The sequence below is a fragment of the Balearica regulorum genome, chromosome 19, assembly GCF_011004875.1.
Source record: "Balearica regulorum gibbericeps isolate bBalReg1 chromosome 19, bBalReg1.pri, whole genome shotgun sequence".
Taxonomy (NCBI): domain Eukaryota; kingdom Metazoa; phylum Chordata; class Aves; order Gruiformes; family Gruidae; genus Balearica; species Balearica regulorum.
The window spans coordinates 12334378-12352462 of NC_046202.1; the positions used below are offsets into that span (position 1 = coordinate 12334378).

At 52.0% G+C, this 18085-nt stretch overlaps 2 protein-coding genes across 2 annotated transcripts in view; both read left to right on the plus strand.

Annotated features, from left to right (window-relative positions):
• The window catches only part of RNF43 (ring finger protein 43), a 60907-nt gene extending 46916 nt beyond the window's left edge, over nt 1-13991 (plus strand). The window contains exons 4-9 of the mRNA XM_075771703.1: nt 757-888; nt 1432-1533; nt 2181-2336; nt 2683-2785; nt 3251-4777; nt 10940-13991. Of these exons, the coding sequence (XP_075627818.1) occupies nt 757-888; nt 1432-1533; nt 2181-2336; nt 2683-2785; nt 3251-4777; nt 10940-10983 (2064 nt within the window). The 3' untranslated portion in view covers nt 10984-13991. The remainder of the gene's footprint in view (nt 1-756; nt 889-1431; nt 1534-2180; nt 2337-2682; nt 2786-3250; nt 4778-10939) is intronic.
• Nucleotides 13992-14503: 512 nt separating this feature from the next.
• On the plus strand, nt 14504-17402 carry SUPT4H1 (SPT4 homolog, DSIF elongation factor subunit). Its single transcript, XM_075771705.1, has 5 exons — nt 14504-14669; nt 15011-15117; nt 15221-15276; nt 15482-15535; nt 16986-17402. Exons 1-5 carry the CDS (start codon nt 14601-14603, stop codon nt 17051-17053), a joined length of 354 nt encoding a protein of 117 aa, XP_075627820.1. The 5' UTR covers nt 14504-14600; the 3' UTR covers nt 17054-17402.
• Nucleotides 17403-18085: the final 683 nt, after the last annotated feature.

Below are 18085 nucleotides of genomic sequence, written 5' to 3' on the forward strand. Positions count from 1 at the left end.
TATCAGCTAAACCGCAGTGCCCCTGTCCCATCCCAAAATGTGCACAGGTCAGGACCCACCAGCCACCAGCAGTGGGAGGCCCCAGGAGGATACTGCAGGCTGGCTTTGACAGTTAGCTCCCACCCAGCTCATCCATGCACGCAGACAGTGCTGTTCTCTTTTGCTCACTGCATGGCACATCTAGATCTCCAACGCAGCACAAGCAGGCCAGCAGCTTGTGAACAGCATCTTGCTGCTCTTAAAGGACATTGTCTGGTTATTGAGCTTTTCTGCCAGGAGCTGGATGCTTCCCCTTGGGAAGTCACGGATTACCTCATCCCATCTGGTATGGACGGCCCTGGTGTACCTTAGGGGAAAGATGATTTCTTGGGTTTTCAAGCCAAAGCTACCTTGCTATGCTGTTGGTGATACTCTTGCTGCAAGCTTAACACTGTTTTAGAGACCTCCAGAGGTCCCTTCCACCAACACTGCTGTCATATCTGGAAAGGAATAGGTTCCCCACTGAAATAATCAAGAGATAATGAAAAGCATCCAGTATTAGATAAGAGGACAGATAGGGGATCTGGTGGTGAGCTTATCAAAACTCTGAGCTTCCATCTGATTTCATCATAGAAGATAGTGCAATTTTGGGGGGGCAGTCAGTCTCTAAAGTATGTGCAAGAAACATTGGGAGGAACCAGATGTGCCTGGGGTGCCCGGATAGTCCTTGTTTCATGCTGTTTTGGACCATCTCTCACTGTGTGTGTTTCTTTACAGCTGAGAAAGCCCAGAGGTCTGAGTCAGCCTGTGGTTCTGATCAGGGGCCATGATGCTGAGCTTCTCATGGGTGTTGTGAACAAGAACAGAGAGGCCCATGTGAAGATAGAGGTCAAGGAGCCACCAGCTTGGGTGAGACACACCATTCCCACTGCCTTCTATATCCTTCTATATCCTTCTGTATCAGAGGGTCTGAAGCTGCTGTGCCATGGAGTAGGACTTTCCCAAAGATGCTGAGCTTTCCTCCCCAGGGATGGAGATGACAGCCCTTTGCAGGAGCTGCCTGTCTGCAGCATTCTGTTGACATGCTGCAAATAAAGGCTTAAAAGCCCTTTCAGCTGATTTAGTTTCTTTTGCTTAAATGTCACGAGTGAGGTGAGGGGATTCCCTGTCTCTTCAGGTGAGACCAAGCCTTGATTGTCTCATCTTGTGCTGCCTTAGACCATGGCCTCTAGGGAGCTGAAATGCTGCAAGACAGAAATTCCATTCCTGCTGGAATGTACAGAAAAGACTGAATCCTTTTTCTTTTACCTGTAAAGAGCAAGGAGGTAGAGTTTGGCCAAGGGTCACGTATTCAAAGGCTGATGGTCAGGAAGAGATTGAGATTCCCTTGCCTAGCCTCTAATTCCCACCCCTGCCACACAAGAGTAATTTCTTTCCTGTGTTGTCCAACAGCCAGACTATGACGTGTGGATTCTTCTCACGGTGGTCAGCACTGTCGTTGTCATCATTTTGATTTTTGTTGTCCGCACCAAGTGCCAACTGAACAGGACTCAGGTAGGGATCTTGCACAGAGCAGATGTGTCTGAGCAAACAGAAATGCATCAAGGGCAGGAACGGACACAGTTTGGGAGGGGAAATGTGGTTCTGTGTGAACTGAAGATGTGGCCACAAGGCAGGTGCATCTCAGGGATGCGTGGAGTCATCCTGAGGTGCGCTGGCAGCATCCCTCATGCGGTGGCCTTGCTCTCCTCCTGCTGCCCACCAGCACTGCAGCCTGCAGTCCCAGCACCTTTCAGAGCTTGTCCCAGCACCCAAAGCTGCAGAGCTGACCCACAAGCTCTTGATTTTAACAGTAGTGTCTGCATTGGTAGAATATTTAGTATTTTTAGTAGAAACTAACAAATTAAATAATCGTCCTTCCAGAGGCAGATGTATGTCTACATTTGAGAATATCCCATTTGTCCTATAGAAAGACAAGCCTTTTGGGGCTCAGCACTGCTGAGTTTTGAATGTCCAGTGCCAGATGTCTCCTGCTGGTGACAAAGCCTACTCTGGCTAAGTCAGGTTAGACAAAAAGTCACCTCTGGAAATGAGAATCACCCCCAAATTCCTGATAATCCCATTTTGAAAATGGAAGGGCAATGAGAAGTATGGCAATGTAAGGCTGAGCCTCTCCTTAAAGCCTCCTTTCTCCCTGGCAGGACTCCTTGCAGCAGCAGACCATGCAGGCCATTGGGCAGCTGGCCACGCGCAAGTACCAGGCAAGGTGCCGGCAGGCATCACGGTGGGACTCAGCCAGCAGCTGCAGCTCAGCCCCGGTCTGTGCCATTTGCCTGGAGGAGTTCAGCGAGGGCCAGGTAGGCTGTGGAAGTGGCTGCTGGTCAGCCACGGCTCTGAGTTTCCTGGTCACGGTCAGCTGGGAGCTGTGGTGGGAGCCAAGCAGCCTGGCAGGGGTGGAAGACCCTTGGGACATTTCCTTCAGCAACTCCTGAGGGTTGGGAAAGGACTGGTATCAATGGAGGTCTCCCTACCCCTTGGCCAAAAAAGCCCTGCCCCTGCTGGAGACACTTGCCTGCAGATTCAGATTCCCTGAAGATGGGTCTCCAGCTGTTGCTGCAGGGTTCTTCCATCAAGAAGGACCCATCCAGGTCTTGGGACATGGTTTGCCTTGCTTACACTCCTCTTTTCTCCACCTCTCTCTAGGAACTGCGGATCATCTCGTGCTCCCATGAGTTTCACCGGGAGTGTGTTGACCCCTGGCTGCAACAACACCACACGTGTCCGCTTTGCATGTTCAATATTCTTGGTAGGGCTCAGACACAGGATTTCCCAGCCAGGGATGGCGTTGGGTGCAGGGGTTGTGCTGAGGGGGTCCGTGTACCCTTGGGTGATGCATACAGTGGGTGCGTCAGCAGGAGCATGTGTCTGTACGTGGGTGTACAGGATGGTGTGTGCATGGACAGGGGCCCTCATGTGTGTGAGCCCCTGCAGTGCAGAGTGAGGCGCTGGGCTTGGCTGAGACCTGCACCAAGAGGAGGGGTTTCCAGTCCTGGGACCTGCTGGGAAGGGAGGGGGGATCTGAGGGTCGAGGCAGCAGGGAAGGTGCTGGGTGTGAAGCACCGTCAGGATGGTTTGGTGGTGGCAGCGAGGAGTTGCAGGGCACTTGTGGGATGTAGGACCATAGTGGGAGTGCAGTGGAGGCTCGCTGGTGCTGGGGCTACCACAGCTGGGCTGTGGGACGTATGCTGGATGCTCTCTCCTCTCTCCACAGCCAGAGATTCGGTGGACCAGGCCACGGCCGCAGGCTCCAGGCTGGCCCCTCGGGACATGGAGCCCGGACGGCGACTCCACCTTTTCCGCCAGCACCCAGGACATGCCCTTTACCACCTCCCACATGCATATCCTCAGAGGAACCTCAGGAGCTTCCCCCTGGAGCCAGCCCACGGCAACCCCTTCTTCCACTCTCCAGAGCTCTCCCAGCTGGATGTTAACACCATCCACTACATGCCCTACAGGCCAGCCACCTCCCTGCCTGCCTGCAGCCACCCGTCCCCCCTGGCCCCGGGTTTGCTGGGCCAGCAGCACCCCAACCCCTCGGCATGTGGGCAGACACTGCCACCCCACAGGACTTGTTCTCTCCAGTCCCAGCCCCCCTGCCTGGGGCTCAAGGCAGCCCTGGCGCAGAAGCAGCACCGTGCACCCGCCCTGCGCCGGGGGGCTGGCCACGGGCACCAGCACAACAGCAGTGGCTCTGGGGAGAGCTATCTCACGGAGCACAGTGGGTACCTGGCAGATGGGCCAGGCAGTGACTCCAGCTCAGGGCCCTGCCATGGTTCCTCCAGTGACTCCATGCTGAACTGCACGGATGTCAGTCTGCAGGGCATCCATGGCAGCTGCTCCACTTTCCGCAGCTCCCTCAGCAGCGACTATGACCCCTTCGTGTACTGTAGCTCGGAGGGGCCCGCCACGGACAACGGCCAGGACCAGCCGCGGCCACCAAGGGAGACGCGGCCCAGATCCTTGGACCTGATGGTGCCTGGGGGTGCTGCTCCGGCCAAGCCTCAGGTGCTCAGCCATGTCCACTACCACCACCACCAGCACCATCACTACAGAAGAGACGCAGACTGCCCACCTGGGCGGGCCGGGCCGGGGCCCGGGCAGCGCAAATCACGATACTCTGGGGCCAAGGTTGGCTTCCATGGTGCTCGGACACAAAAGAGGACTGAGAAAAGCCATCACTGTCAGCAGCCTCTGGAAAGCAGTGCTGTGCTACAGGAGGCAGCTCAGGCAGGACAGCCAGCCTGTCCCCAGAAAGGCCGGGAGGCCCCTCATGCCACCTCTGCTTCTCCAAACAGGCTGGACTTCAGTGTAGATGCCACCAGACAATCGGGAGCAGCTGGCACATCCCCTGTCCCACTGCTCCCAAGACACAGCTTACAGAGCCGTCATCACCGACGGAAAAGAAAGTGTCCCCTGGAGCCTGACCCTGCTCTCCTGCCTGAGGACTCAGCCTTGCCCAAAGCCTGTGATGCTCACATTCCTCACGGCCATCCCGCTGGCTACCGCTGCTCACCTGAAGTCCAGCCCCTGATCCCAAGCACTCCCCTGCCCTGCAGCTCAGGCTCTCGGCCGCTCTGGAAGTGTTTAGTGCCACAGTCCGGCTCAGAGCTGAAAAAGCAGGAGGAGGGGTTGTCAGGACGGGAGGGAAACCGCACGGTTCCTGATTTTTCAGGGACGGGCACCCCCAGACACGGTCTGAGTCTCCACCTTCACTGCCCATCTCAGCAGGGTGGTCAGGGTAAGTCTGGTGTTTGCCTCTTCTTGCAGAAAGCAGGTGAATGAGGGTGGTTTGCTGAAGGTACTCTGGGTGCCAGTAGACCTGGTACCTTCATGGTGGGCTTTCCTGCAGGACCACTGACAACAGAAGCATTTCAGAGCTCACCTGTCTGGAGATGATGGCCTGAACAACTAGCAAGTCTGTTAATGAGTGCACCAAACCCTGCAGTCTCATCCTAAAATAATACAAATGAGAAATAAGGTGGCTATTTTTAACTGAACATCTCTAGCAGCTGGAATATCTCCCAAAGGAAGGGGTGCAACCATGTTTCTCAGTGTCCTTACGTCAGTCTGGATGTCTAACTAGCAGAGTCATTGTCGTTAAGGCTTATTGGGCTCTAGTTGTTTTAGCCAACCCCTCCTAACTGGAATCAATAAGGAAGGAAGTGTGTGTGGCCAGTAGTAATAGTAGAACAGACTGAAAGGGTTTATGGATTTGCACATCCCTCATTTCTCACCTGCCTCTCTTGCATGGGAGTTGCTTTTTAGTGTCTTTTGGAAATCAGACATAATTAAAGTTTGGCCCTTTGCCTAACTGCTGTACATCTCTCACTAAGAGAGGGAAAATGCATTTGAGACGAGGTTGTTTGAAAGACCCTAACCAAGTTTAACTCCCAGGTCTTGCTCTCTCAGGCTCCTCTGAATACAGCAACCTGCGAGTCAGCATGGGCAGGTGCTGGCTCCAAGCAGAGCCTGGCTCCCTTCCTCACCCTGCCACTGACTCACTGCAGGTCCTCAGGCAAATCATTTTGATTTAGGTACCAAGTACAGATCTAGCTGCCTAATTTCTGTTAAAATGCTGGCCTTAAACTCATGACTCACTGTGCCCATTGTGCCGCAGAGGTAATAACTTCCTCCCCATGCTTGTCTATCCAGCCCTACACCACACCTGGCTCCTGGTGGTGGAGCACCTGCTGAGGAAGGAGGCAGCAGGGAAGGAGAGGCTGGTTGGGGGCACGGTGCTGGCTGCGTGCAGCGCTCCAGGCTCCCAGACTCCCAGGAACAGATTTTTTTTTTTTTTCCCAGGCACAGAAGAGCCTGACACTGCAGATACAAGAGTTCCTTCAAAGGGCCTGGAGGGACGCTGCTGTTTCGAGAGATAAGGAGGCAGCAGTGCTGAGATGTCTCTCTGGTTTGCCGGTAGCCCTGAGTGCTGATGTGCCCGAGTTGGAGGTGGCGGGCAGTGATATCGCCAGGACGCAGCCCTCCCAGGATCACGGCAGGGGACCTCCACATGGAGAGAGAGAGCTCTCCTGGCATGGGGCAGGCTGATCAGGAGTTGCTTTGAACTCCCATTTCAAAATGAAACTGGGAGGACTCCCTGCGGCCCCAGAGCAGAAGCCTATGAGCCTAATGTGGGGCGCTGGGTGCCACAGTACCCAGGGCATTGCAAGGCTCCGTGCTGTGATGGCTCTCTCTGTTTGTGGATGGGCCCAGTGGCCGAGATCTGTGCCCACCTCCAGATGGCATGATGAGGGAAGGCTCTCTGACACCCACCCAGAGCCAGTGCCAGCGTGCTTTGCCAAGCACACACAGCCTTCATTCCCCCTTACCTCCCTTTACCAGGAGCAGTGGGTTTGAAAGCAGTGTGCCTCTATGTCTACTTGACTGCAGGAGCTTCTGTGGATGCTTTCAGGACCAGCGAGAGAGTCAGAATCTCCTGTAAGACTGAGAAAATACATAGAAAGGAAGGATTTAACTTTATTAGGAACTGAGGACAGTTTGGCTTATGCAGAAAAGCCATCAAGCTGAAAACATGTTGGTTGACATAATGCAACCTCTGAGTTATAAACACATCGGTTCTTTATCTTAGAAAGGGACTGGGCATAAATTAATAGAGAACAAGTAAAAAGAGCAAAGAACAATCTCAATAGACAGTCCCATGTAAGCAGGACACAGAAAGTAGACAAGGAGATCAAGGAGAAATGTATAGATGCCTCTAGATAAATGTTGTAAGGCTAAAAATATAAGTGGATGAATTAGAAAGCCTGGCTTTAAATTAAAGTTTTGACATAAACTTTTCAGAAACCCAGTTTAAAAAACAAACAAACAGTGGGACCCTGTAATTCCCAGGTGAAATTACAGAGAGGAAAAGAGTGTGTCTCTTCTGGTGGCATGGGAGGGATGCTATGTGTAAGGAGAGCGTGAAGTCCCGTGACAAGTAACACAAAAATCCCCAATTGTGCCTAAGCAGGAGGAGTATGGTATTAGGGTTAGAATACACTGCATTGGCACAGGCTGCAGAAGAGGAGTGAACATATACATGAGAATCTTCTTCACATAATTCTAACAGAAGCAGTCAAAAAATAAGATGCTTTTGGGCACGGGGATCATTTAAAGCCCCAGAAAAGGGCTGGCCAAGCAGCAGAGCAGAGAGGGCAGTCAGAAGCAAGAAGCCATTCTTCCAAAGCCAAGCTGTGGCTAGACAAAGAAATCAGAAGAGAGTTGGAAGCAAAGCTAAGAGCTGAGCCACGGTGAGGCAGGGCAGGAAAGATTTCTGTGAATAACTTGTGAAAAAGAGAGAGCCTGTTAATGAAAACGTTTTCAACTCCATCAGAAGGAAGAAGGCTACCAGAGGCTCTGCAGGTCCAGGGAGTAACGCAGGTCTAAGAGGGATGTTCAAGGGCTGTAACAGCATAGCAGAGTAGCAAACTGAATTTATCGCATTAGTGATCAGCGGGGAAGTGCTTGAGGAGGTTCTCACCCTGTCACATCTCCATTCAGGGCATGGGGCAGAGGATCCCTGTAAATCAAGTCATCAGCATAGTCATTTCTGAAAGACATCACTAAAGTGGATAGTAACAAATTGCCAGGGCTACAGATCATTCACCTGGGCATTGTGCAGGGGCTCAGGCACAAAACTGCTAAACCATGAACGTGGACTGCAATCTGCTACCCATGCCCAGAGCCAGAAGGAAGAGCTGAGGACAATATCGGCTTGAAATAGCTGAAGCCACAGAATGATGAGCCTGACTTTCCTGCCAAGCAAACTGTTAAAAATTCAAATACAGGGTCTGACTTGTAGGCACATGGCTAAATGTGAAAGCCAGAGGAGGAGGCAACACAGCTTTTGTAGAGAGAGACAACGCCTTGCTGATCTTTTAGGGGAATGAACCTCTCAAAGGATAAAAGGGAAGGTGCTCTCATAGGTAAATAACTGACTAAAAAATAGGAGACAAAGTGCAGATCAGTCTTAATGGAGGAAAGTTACTTGGAGAAGGAGGAAAGTGGAGTTCTCCAACTGTCTGCACCTTTCAGCAAGCTCATAAATAACCTGGGCAAGGAGCTGAGATAGCAAAGTTTATAAAAGACATAATCCTTCAGGACTGTCAGCTTTAAAACTCGTTACAAAGTGTTGCAGAAGGATCTCCCATTGATGAGTTATCAGGCAGGAGTAGTGGATGAAATCCCATGCAAGTAACACAAAATGCCACACACGAGCAGAATCGCTTCCAAGTAAAAATCAAGTTATTATTAGAACCTAGCTGGGAACACACAGGACAAGAAGAAAGTGCCGTCATGCAGCTGCACAGGGCTGTGGTACTTTTACAGCTACCATCCGCCACTGATCACCGCTTCTCAGAAAAGGATATAGCAGATGGGAGAAGTGTGGAAGGGTATCGAGTACAATCACAGCGATGGGGTTTTTCTGAGAAAACAGAATGTAGAGACTTTCATGTGGGAAAAAGATGATTAGCAGAGGATATGAAAGAGGATATGAAATCAGGAGAGCGGGGGAGAAGGCAGATAAGAAAGACTCACTGTTGCTTATAACAAAGTAAACGATGGCATCAAATGGGAACTAGAAGCCTTAAAGCACCCAATAAGGTAACACGGTGCGCAGTGAAACTGGCGCTCATTGCCCAGAGGATATAGGTGCCAGAAGTAAAATGGGTTCAACAGCCTAGATCAAGAGCTATCAAATGCAGAGATGCAAATACAATCTGTGGCTCAGGAAGTCCCTAAACCAGGGTTTCCAGAAGCTGACAGTGCTCCTGTGTGATGCAGCACCCCGTAGGTGTGTGCCTACCTCGCCCTGCTGCAAGGTGAGGCTGAATCCTGGTCCACAGCCCCTGGAGAAACTCCACTTGTGCAGGCAGTGCCATGCACTGGCATTGTAGGGAATAACGCTGCCCACAGCCATCGCCAGCGTGCCAGGGATGAGCCCAAAGATGCTTGCATGATCTTGGAGTTTCTGCTGCTTCCTTGAGTACCCCCATCAGCTTTTTTTGGTAGGGTTTGCATAAAGATACATCTCTGCCTCTCTTGCCTGGCAGACCATACCTGGGAGTCGTTTCACTGAAGAATCAATCCTCAAGCAATGCTGAATGGATCTTTTTAAGAGAAGTCAGACAACTAGCAATGAATTACAGCTAGATGGCTTCCTAAACCACCCCAGCATACACTGATCTCGTCCCAGAACAGCCAGATTACTCCCAGCATGGGCTGATGAAATCTCTTGATTTCTCTCTCTGGGAAATCTCACCTCCTGCAGCATACTGTCAGCATCCTCCCCCTCTCCTCCATCTCCTGCTTCTCCTCTTAGCCATTCCCTTTCATGTCATGTCTTTGATCTTTACTAGAGAGTGGGGAAAGGGATTAAAGAGCAGAGAAAGATCACCATTAAAACCTAATACCCAAAGAACAAGATTTCTGTTGCATCACCAAGGTGTGCTCCTTCAGGTTATTGCCCTGTGTGGGTCTCGATGGCCAGTTCAGCAGCTGAGGTTCTACCACTTCTCCCAGTTCAAGACCTTTTTTTAACCTTCCTTTCTGTTTGTATAGCAGGGTCGCTCACACAGGCACGATTTGCAGAAAATATTTTAATAATGCTGTTTGAGACTCGGGGCATCTGGCTGATCACAGAGCGATCGAAGCTGTACAGTCTCTTTTGTGTTGCACATAAGCTGGTGTACATGAGCACTTGGCAGTGGCTTATTCAATGTACCGGTGACGCAAATCACAAATGCCAGATACACTCAAACTCTGACTTCTGGCACTTTGGCCATGCCTGCACACATATATATATGTATAACACTGTGTCTGTGCATTAATTTTCCCACGTTGATTAGCTACATTTTCAAAGCAGAATCTCATTTGTTTGTTTTTTTCCCATATATTTAATTTTCAGAGGTCCTGTTCCTGCAGCTGGTGATTTATAACAAACAAGAAACTGTTTTGAAAAGTTGTTTTGAATTGCTCTCTATGAATATCTATCTGGGCATTTGTTTCCTTTTGATCTCAGGAACATTCAGGAAAATGGAAATGTGAAAAATAATGCACGTCTGCCTTCACTGAGCTATGCTGACTCTGTGTGAGAGCTCTGGACAGGCTTGAGACATCTGGGAAAGGGACCGTGGTGCATCAACACTGTCACTCAGAAAGAGATTATCTGAAGCAGTAACTTGGGGTGCCCTGTTTCCTGGCAGCCCTTACGCTGAATGTTTCAAAGTGAACTACTCAGCTTTTGCCTGTCAATAATTCACCGGGTAGAAGGGGCTGGTGAAGAGCACGAGCTGCTGTCCTGGCTGGCTGGGCATGAGGGACCACCGGCATTTGGGGCCAACCACCGCTCGTTGGGTTTGGCTTGTTTGGGACTCAAAAGCCATTTGCGCAGCCTCTTGAACACCATGAAACGCACGTGCCATCCCTTTCCTGCACATACACACCACTTGCACTCTGCTTTTGTTGTCTGGAGTTTCTGTTGTTGTCCCGTCCCTGGAAGGCGCCGCCGTGGCACTGTGTGAATATGAATTGGTGTTATTTTCTGTTGCTAATCATTCTTTAAACGGCTGTACAGATTTTCCTCAAAGAGCAAACATCAAAAAGCCTCAAAAGCAAACTTGTAGTAGCAATGTGAATCCTGGGGTGTGCCATGCCCTTAGCCTCTGTATTTAAGAGTAGCTTGATGTCTTAGCTTTACGTTTTACTGTGCTTTAACTTAGGGGAATAAACTGATTGGGGAAGTGGCCAGAAAAGTCCCTCCAAAACAGTGGGAGAAAATGGTTTTCAGTGCAGCATCTGCTCTCTGTATTGCAGGGCCAAGGCCCCAGCAGCTGCAGAGTCCAGGAGCGTTCAGCTAGTTGTAGCTGACACTTTTCTTTCTCCTTTTCTTTGAATGCAGGATCTGAAGAGGAGGTCCAGGATGTCCATGAACACTCAGTTTAATAAAACACTGGCCTGTTTGCTTACTGGAGAGCTGGAATGGACAAAGATGTTCAGCGTACCAGTCATAGAGGAGCTCACATCTTGCTGTCTGCACAGGCAACGCGTAATAACCAGCCCTGACCTGCACAGCCCACGCCAAGACGCAGACTGCAAATAAGCAGTGCAACACCTGCGGTCTCCTCATGTTTCCACGTTGTGATGGCCACACAAACACAGAGCTGTGTTCTCCAGGTCCCCTTCTCCTTTGAAGGCACAGGCAGCCCATATTCATCCTGTGGCATCTGTCTGCATGGGCTGGCTCACTTAGAGACCGGTCTTGGGAGTCACCAGCTGGAGAGCTCGTGGAGTGAGTGCAAGCTGCTATTTTGGCATGTTCATGCCACAGAAGGTTTTGCTAAACACTTCAAAAATAAACAAGCCTTCGAGACCAAAAGCTGCAGAAATTACTTTCTGTGGCCTGGTAGCTCCTGACTTCATTTCCTCACTTAGGTCAAAAGCCAGACTTCTTCATTTAACTTTTCCACTCTTATTTCAGACACAGGAACAAGCTGTTCTCCATCTCAGCACTCACAGGTCTGCCCTGCAAGGTGCTTCTTCTGACTTCATTGGAAACTAGCAAATCTCGACCACTTTTGATCACTTCATTGTCCCTCAGCTGACGCCATCTCGGCCATTTGCTGCATTTTGCCAGCAGCAGGAGAGGTGAAGACACAGGGACAATGTCAGCATTTCTGGGAAGGAGCTGGGTCAGACTCTTTCCCTCTCATCTGGCAATGTGAACAAGTCTCTCACTCATCCTCTAACTCCTCCATCTACCCTCAAAATAGGTGTGATGTGCAGCCCTGTTTAAAGCAACTCATTTGTTGAGCATATTTCAAACCTGAGATGCCCCTGTCACAGGAGCCATGGAAAATCCTTGAGTTCACCTGGCTCCTGCTTCTCTCCTTCCTCCCTCGTTGCCCCAAGACAGAGCAAAATTTCCCAGCAAAAGCATCCATAATAAATGCAGAGCAGAGCCCCATCCATTACCCAGCCTTATCTTCATATTTTGGAGACACCTGAAATGATCCTGCAAAGGAATTTTTCAAAATAACCTTCTGCCTTTTCTAACATTTTGATGATGGAGAGAGAAAACTTGAGAAATTGCTAGGCTCTTAGTTTATTACCTTTTTGTCCCCTCCCATTTGTGGTTTTTGGTTGTTTTTTTTTTTTTTAAATGTCACTAGTTCTTATTTCCTACATCTCGTAATTTGGGGACATTCAAGTAAAATAAAACATGACAAATTCAAAACATAGAGAACCCAAAGTTTTCATACAGCAGGGAATTAGACTGTTGAGTTCATTGCCCTAAATGATCATTCAGGCCAAAGAGTTAGCCAGATTCCCGTGTGAAGTGCACATTTATATGGCACCAAGTGTTTCCAGAGTTAATGCTAATGAAGCATTGGCAAGAATACAACACTGGGGCTGAAGGTAGCTCCTGACAATTTGAAACCCTGTGTAGGGACAGACTTCCCCATATCTGCTCAGTGCTCAGTAAGCTTCCTTCGAAGCAGCAGCTTCTCCAGCTTGAGAGAGCACACTGGTTAGGTAAGTCTCAGTTCCGGCTAATCCTGCCTCTGCCTTCCTTCGTTGGTGAGGAAAGCTTTTTATGGGGTTTGCTGCCCTTAATCTTTGAAAAAGGCACCTTTGTCCCAGCTGCTAATCAGTCACTGACATTCAAGTGATGGTGTTAAAAAGTCAGCCGATAGCACTGTTTTAAACAAAACATTATTCCCCTGCTAGTGTTCATTTCTTGTCTCCTGTGACTGAGCCACTGCAGGACCTTTCAGTCTAGAGAAGAGCTGAATTTCTTTCATCAAAGAACCCAGCAGAATTTTATTTTAACCTTTTCAAGCTCTTCTTGCTTGTCCGGAGCAAGCAGAAGGCACAAACTCAGATGTTTTCTCCCTTGCAGGAAAGTCAGTCTTAAACTAGAGGGAAAAAACCCAGGAGCCAGGTCTAGATTCCCCCAGTTCAACTTTTTGTGCACATGGTCCATGGCTTGTCTCAAACAGCTCCCTACATCCTTGACCATCCTGGAGGGCTCAGATGACTTTAGAGAGGGGAGGGTGCTCCCACTGGTTTCTTTAGGAGTCAAGAAGGCTGAGAGCCTCCAGGGGTGCATTTCACTGCCTCAAAGGAACGAGCATCCAGTTTGCAGTCTGAAAGTCCTCCTCTCTGGAGGGCTCTGAATCTGCTGCAAGCCCCAGGCCTCTTGGAGAAAGTGGTCAGTACTAACGCACCCTTTCCACTCCCTACTGCAGTATTACCGGGCTGTGCAGGGCAATGCCTGCTTTAAAGTGTTTTCCTTTCCTGATTTTATGCTGCTGTTCCTTTTCATCTAGAAAATAGCCATCCTAGATGCTGGGCCCCCTCCCCGGGGCTTGCTGAGCTGAATGAGAGTGCGCAGGTCTGCCTCGGTGGGTTCTCAGGTGGGAGGAGAGGGAGGAATTCTTTGCGAAGGTGGTTTTCAAGATCCCCTTCAGTAGATGGGCTACCATCCTCGGCCGCCTGGAAGGGAAGAAGCAATATCTGAGAAAATGGGGAACAGCTCCTCTCAGTTCCTGCACCGCTCACTTCTGGGCGATGCTTTTGAGTGCTCAGTACCCTTGGGCTCCGTCACTGAATTTCTTCAGCATCACTGCAATGAAGTGGAGCTCATTTTCCTTCGTTGCATCCAAAGTCCCAGCTGGAAGCTGATGGAAGCCAGAGCATCCTGAACTCGCTCTGTCCGAGACCGAAGCCCCAGCCCTTCCCCAGGGACCACCATCTTCCCAGGAGCTCCCATCCCACCGAGATGTTAGCGTGGGCCGGGCTGGCTGGACCTCCTCTGTTCCTGCACAGAGCCTCTGCTCTCCCTTTGTAACGTTCAGATCCTTTTGAAATGTGAATATAGGTTTTTTTGTTGGCTTTTTTGTTTCTTTGTTTTGCCAAGTCTGTCCTGGCTCTTGGGGCTTGGGAATAAATTATGACCCAAAGAAAAAAAAAAGGAAGAATACATTTTATATATATGCAAAACTGTGTATTTATGTCCAATAGAAACAAAGATGTGTGAATATGCTGATGTGCTCAGAAATATATTTATTTACTAATATATTTATCCATGTACCTGTTCTGCTCGCCTGGTTTTGTTCTTTGTACCGAGCCATCAGGGCTGTGCTGCCAAAAGCAATTCCGTCCACGGAAATAAACCGCTCAGACGGTGCTGGTGCTGGTGCTGGTGCTGCCCCTGCTCCTGCCCAAGCCCCTGCCTCCGGTCCCGGCCCCGGTCCCGGTCCCGGCCCCGGCCCCGGCCCCGACGCGGCGAGAGGGGCTGCGGCCTGGCGGCGGGGCCCGGCTCGCTCTGCCCTGGCTCCGGCCGGGCTCCTGGGCCGGCTCTGCTCCTGACCGGAGCCCCGGGGCCTGCCCAGGTGGTGCCGCCCGCCCCCCGCTCCGCCCGTCACTCTCTGCCGCCCTCCCGCGGGCGCGGACCCTGTGGGCGGCGGGCAGGGCCCAGCCGCCTCCGCCGCCGCTGCCAGGCCTGGCCCGGCCCCGCTCTGCGCCTGCGCGGCGGCAGCGCGGGCGGCGGCGGCGCGATGGCGCTGGAGACCGTCCCCAAGGACCTGCGGCACCTCCGCGCCTGCCTGCTCTGCTCCCTCGTCAAGGTGCGACCGGCCCCGGGACCGCTCCCCGCCCGGACCCTTCCCTTGTGCCCCCGTCTGCGCCATCCCCCGCCCGGCCCGGACCTCCCTGCCCCGGCCCGGGCCCTTCTCCCCCGCCTGCCGCCCGGCTCGGCCGTTCTCCGGCCTCTGGGCGCTTCCCCGCCCCGACGGGCCTTTCCCCCCTTCCCGGGGCTCCCTCCTTTCCGCCGTCGCAGGCCCCCCTTGGCTCCCGCGGGCCTGGCCCGGCTCTCCTCTCCCTCCCCAAGCCCCTGCGGCCGCCCCGGTCCTGGCAGGGCCCTGTCCCGCCTCCCCCGGCCCCGCGTTGAGGCCTTTGTCCCCCTCAGACCATCGAGCAGTTCGAGTACGACGGCTGCGACAACTGCGATGCCTACCTGCAGATGAAGGGCAACCGGGAGATGGTCTACGACTGCACCAGCTCCTCCTTCGACGGGTGAGTGGGGCCAGGCCCGGGCCGGCCGCATTCCCTGGGGTGCCTGGGGATGCTGCGGTGGCACCGGGCCGGGAAAGGTCCCTCACTGCCATCCCTCCCGCAGGATCATCGCGATGATGAGCCCTGAGGACAGCTGGGTCTCCAAGTGGCAGCGAATCAGTGAGTGTTTTTTTCCAGCTGGTTTGGGAACTGGAGATGCCTTTTCTCCAGCAAACCCTTCTCTGGGGCAGTGGGAGTTGCTGTTCAGGCTGTGGAGGGGGTTTCTGCACCCGATGAGGGGGCATCTGCGCAGGCAGAGGCTGGCAGGGATGCTTCCCCACCCGGCTGCTGCCATGCAGGGTAACTCGATATTTTCTTTCCCCAGGTAACTTCAAGCCGGGTGTCTACGCAGTGTCTGTGACGGGCCGCCTGCCCCAAGGTAACGCTGCTGGCTTGTGTTAAGGGCAGGCTCCTGCACAGATGGCAGCTGAGGGATTATTCTGCGTGTTGGGCGTTGGGGCTGTAGCCATCTCCGATATGACAAACTGGGCAGTGCATTGCGCCGTACCTGTGTGATGAAATCAGGATTTGGGGGTTCAGTGAACACTCTGTTGTGAACAGAGCGCATGCCATGTGGGTGAAGGGATTAGCGAGGTGACTGCAAGGGGAGGCTGGACTGGGGGGGTCAGGGTTCTGCAGACAGATTTTCTACCTGCAGTCGTTCAGCACCATGGCTGCCAAAGTTGATATTGAAGATGCTGCTGATTAAAACCTGTGGTAGGAGGCAGGCCCTCAGAAGGATAAGCTGTGATTAAAGGGTGGCTCCAGAAAGTGGGCACATCTCAAACTGTTCAGGGGAACACGAAGGTTTGTCCATAGAAAAGAGTTTGCAGGACGGGGTGCTGTTATAGCTATCTTGGCGAGCAGATACCCCTTTCCATCATCTCTCTGCACTGAGAGCTTTTGTTAAGGTGGGTTTACTGTGTTTATAAACGGAGTGGGGGGTGTAGCGGGCTGGCCTTAGCTCTGTAATGCAGAAACTGCATCATCCATCTAGCCGAGAGCCCCTGCCCTGTACGTAGCCCCAGAGCCGACTCCTGACCTGTGCCCCTTCCCAGGAGCGCTGCAATCCCGTATTCCCAGGGGGAAAGCTGTGCTTGTGTCCGGACTCCCAGGCACCTTATTTCTGACCTGAGCTCCGCCATCTGCATTGGGGAGGAGCTGGAACATCATGGGGCTTGAAGCTGAGGCCCACTTGCACGGCTTTGGGCACATCCGAAATCATGGGAGTGCAGCAGATGATGGCGTGAGCTCGATGCAGCTGCAGGCAGGGAGCAGCGGGCAGCAGGCAGGGGAGCGCAGGTGGGAGATGCTGTCTTTGGCCTCTGTCCTCGCGTCGCGCGAGGCCAGCAGGCCGCACTCGTGGGCCTTGCAAGCTCTCATTTGGCTGGCGCTTGGCATGTGACGCTGGCAAGAGCCATGCTGAACTCTGTGGTGCTCTTCTGCTGGCGCTGTTCGTAGGGGCTTACTGAGAGGGTGGGACATGCAGGCAGGTCACGGAAGTGACTGAAGGAGTTAAGAAGTACCCATAAGAGCTTGACCTGTTCAATACAATCAAAATATTCAAACATTTTCAGGTAGGAAAAAATGTAAATAAAATCTCTAGCTGGTTCTTTCCCAAGGCAAAACAAGAGTCGATGTTTGGGAGCTGTATCTAGGCGTTTAAACTAGAAGGGGGAACACTCTTAACAGTTCTAGTAGAAGAAATGAAGAAGATAATTGTCCAGTTCTTGATCTCTGCAATGAAGGCTACATGACAGAGCAACCAGATTATTTCAGGGCTCCTCACCCCTAGAGAATACTGAAATGTGTTTGTCTCCTTGCTGCAGGGATCGTCCGAGAGCTGAAGAGCCGTGGTGTGGCTTACAAGTCCCGAGACACAGCTATAAAAACCTAAGGGGCTCTTGTGCTGCCTGGAGGATTCCCCGGTGCTGCATTCGGAGAGGCAGCAGGCACGTGGGGCACAGCTCCGAAACGTTTTAGATTTAGCATGTGGGAAAGTGACTTGGGGGAGGGGGGAGCTTGCTGACTCGGCTCCTCTTGCTCAATCCCTCTGGACTCTGCTGTACCACGGTCTGCCCACACGAGCCACAGAGATTTTTTTGAGCCTTGACAAGGGGGAGGGTGGGAGTAGGTCTGGGAAAGCAGTGTGTAATGGTGATGTGCAAGATTTTTACAGTTGGTGTGGGAAAGAGGAGAGCTGGGCTATAGCTGTGTAAATATTTCAATAAAACATGCTTCATGGACAGAGTTGAGTCCATCTGTATACTTGGGCACTAGTTTCACCTGCTGCAGGAGGCAGATGGTGTGGTGAGGGGTTTCACACTCAGCCCTGTGCCTGCCAAACTGTTTGGAGCCTACAACTGCCATCACTTCTCTGTATGCCATGGACCAAATTCCTGTCTCGAAAGGGCGATCCTGCCTTGGCTGAATTTGAGGTGTAGGAACAAGCAGACCGGCGATTGGTGCCTTAACAGCTCACGGCTGGATGCAGCAGTAAGATGTTACGTTTAGTTCATGTGCAGGAGGTGACGGTGCCCTGGGTCTGCGGGGTCCTGCGTGAGGGGCAGCACGAGAGCAGCCCCTTGCTGGTGTGGTTGGAAGCAGCATGGGACGTGCGACGTTGGAGGGGTGTCATTCCTTCGGCAAGCAGGCGAGGAAGCACCCAGCCAGCCTCCTGTTTGTAGAGGTCTGGCTGTTGGGAGTGTCAGCTTGGGTAGCGGCTGCATTGCATGGCCTCCTGAGAGATTTGGTCTCCTTAGCTGATGACTCTTGCTTAATTTCTTTTGTTCCAGTTCAGCAGCAGCCACCAATCACAAAGGTGGCTTGTCCAAGGGCAGAGTCCCAGATCAGTAGCTCTGTGAAATAAGCTTGATTTTTTTTTTTCCCCTGAGATAATCCTGTAGCTCAAAAGCCCAATTTTTGCTTT

Excerpts from the sequence above, each read along its gene's own strand:
- SUPT4H1 (XM_075771705.1), top strand. The coding sequence starts at position 14,601 with ATGGCGCTGGAGACCGTCCCCAAGGACCTGCGGCACCTCCGCGCCTGC. Across the intron at positions 15,277-15,481 it reads CTCCAAGTGGCAGCGAATCA|GTAACTTCAAGCCGGGTGTC; the intron begins GTGAGTGTTTTT and ends TTCTTTCCCCAG. Across the intron at positions 15,536-16,985 it reads GACGGGCCGCCTGCCCCAAG|GGATCGTCCGAGAGCTGAAG; the intron begins GTAACGCTGCTG and ends TCCTTGCTGCAG.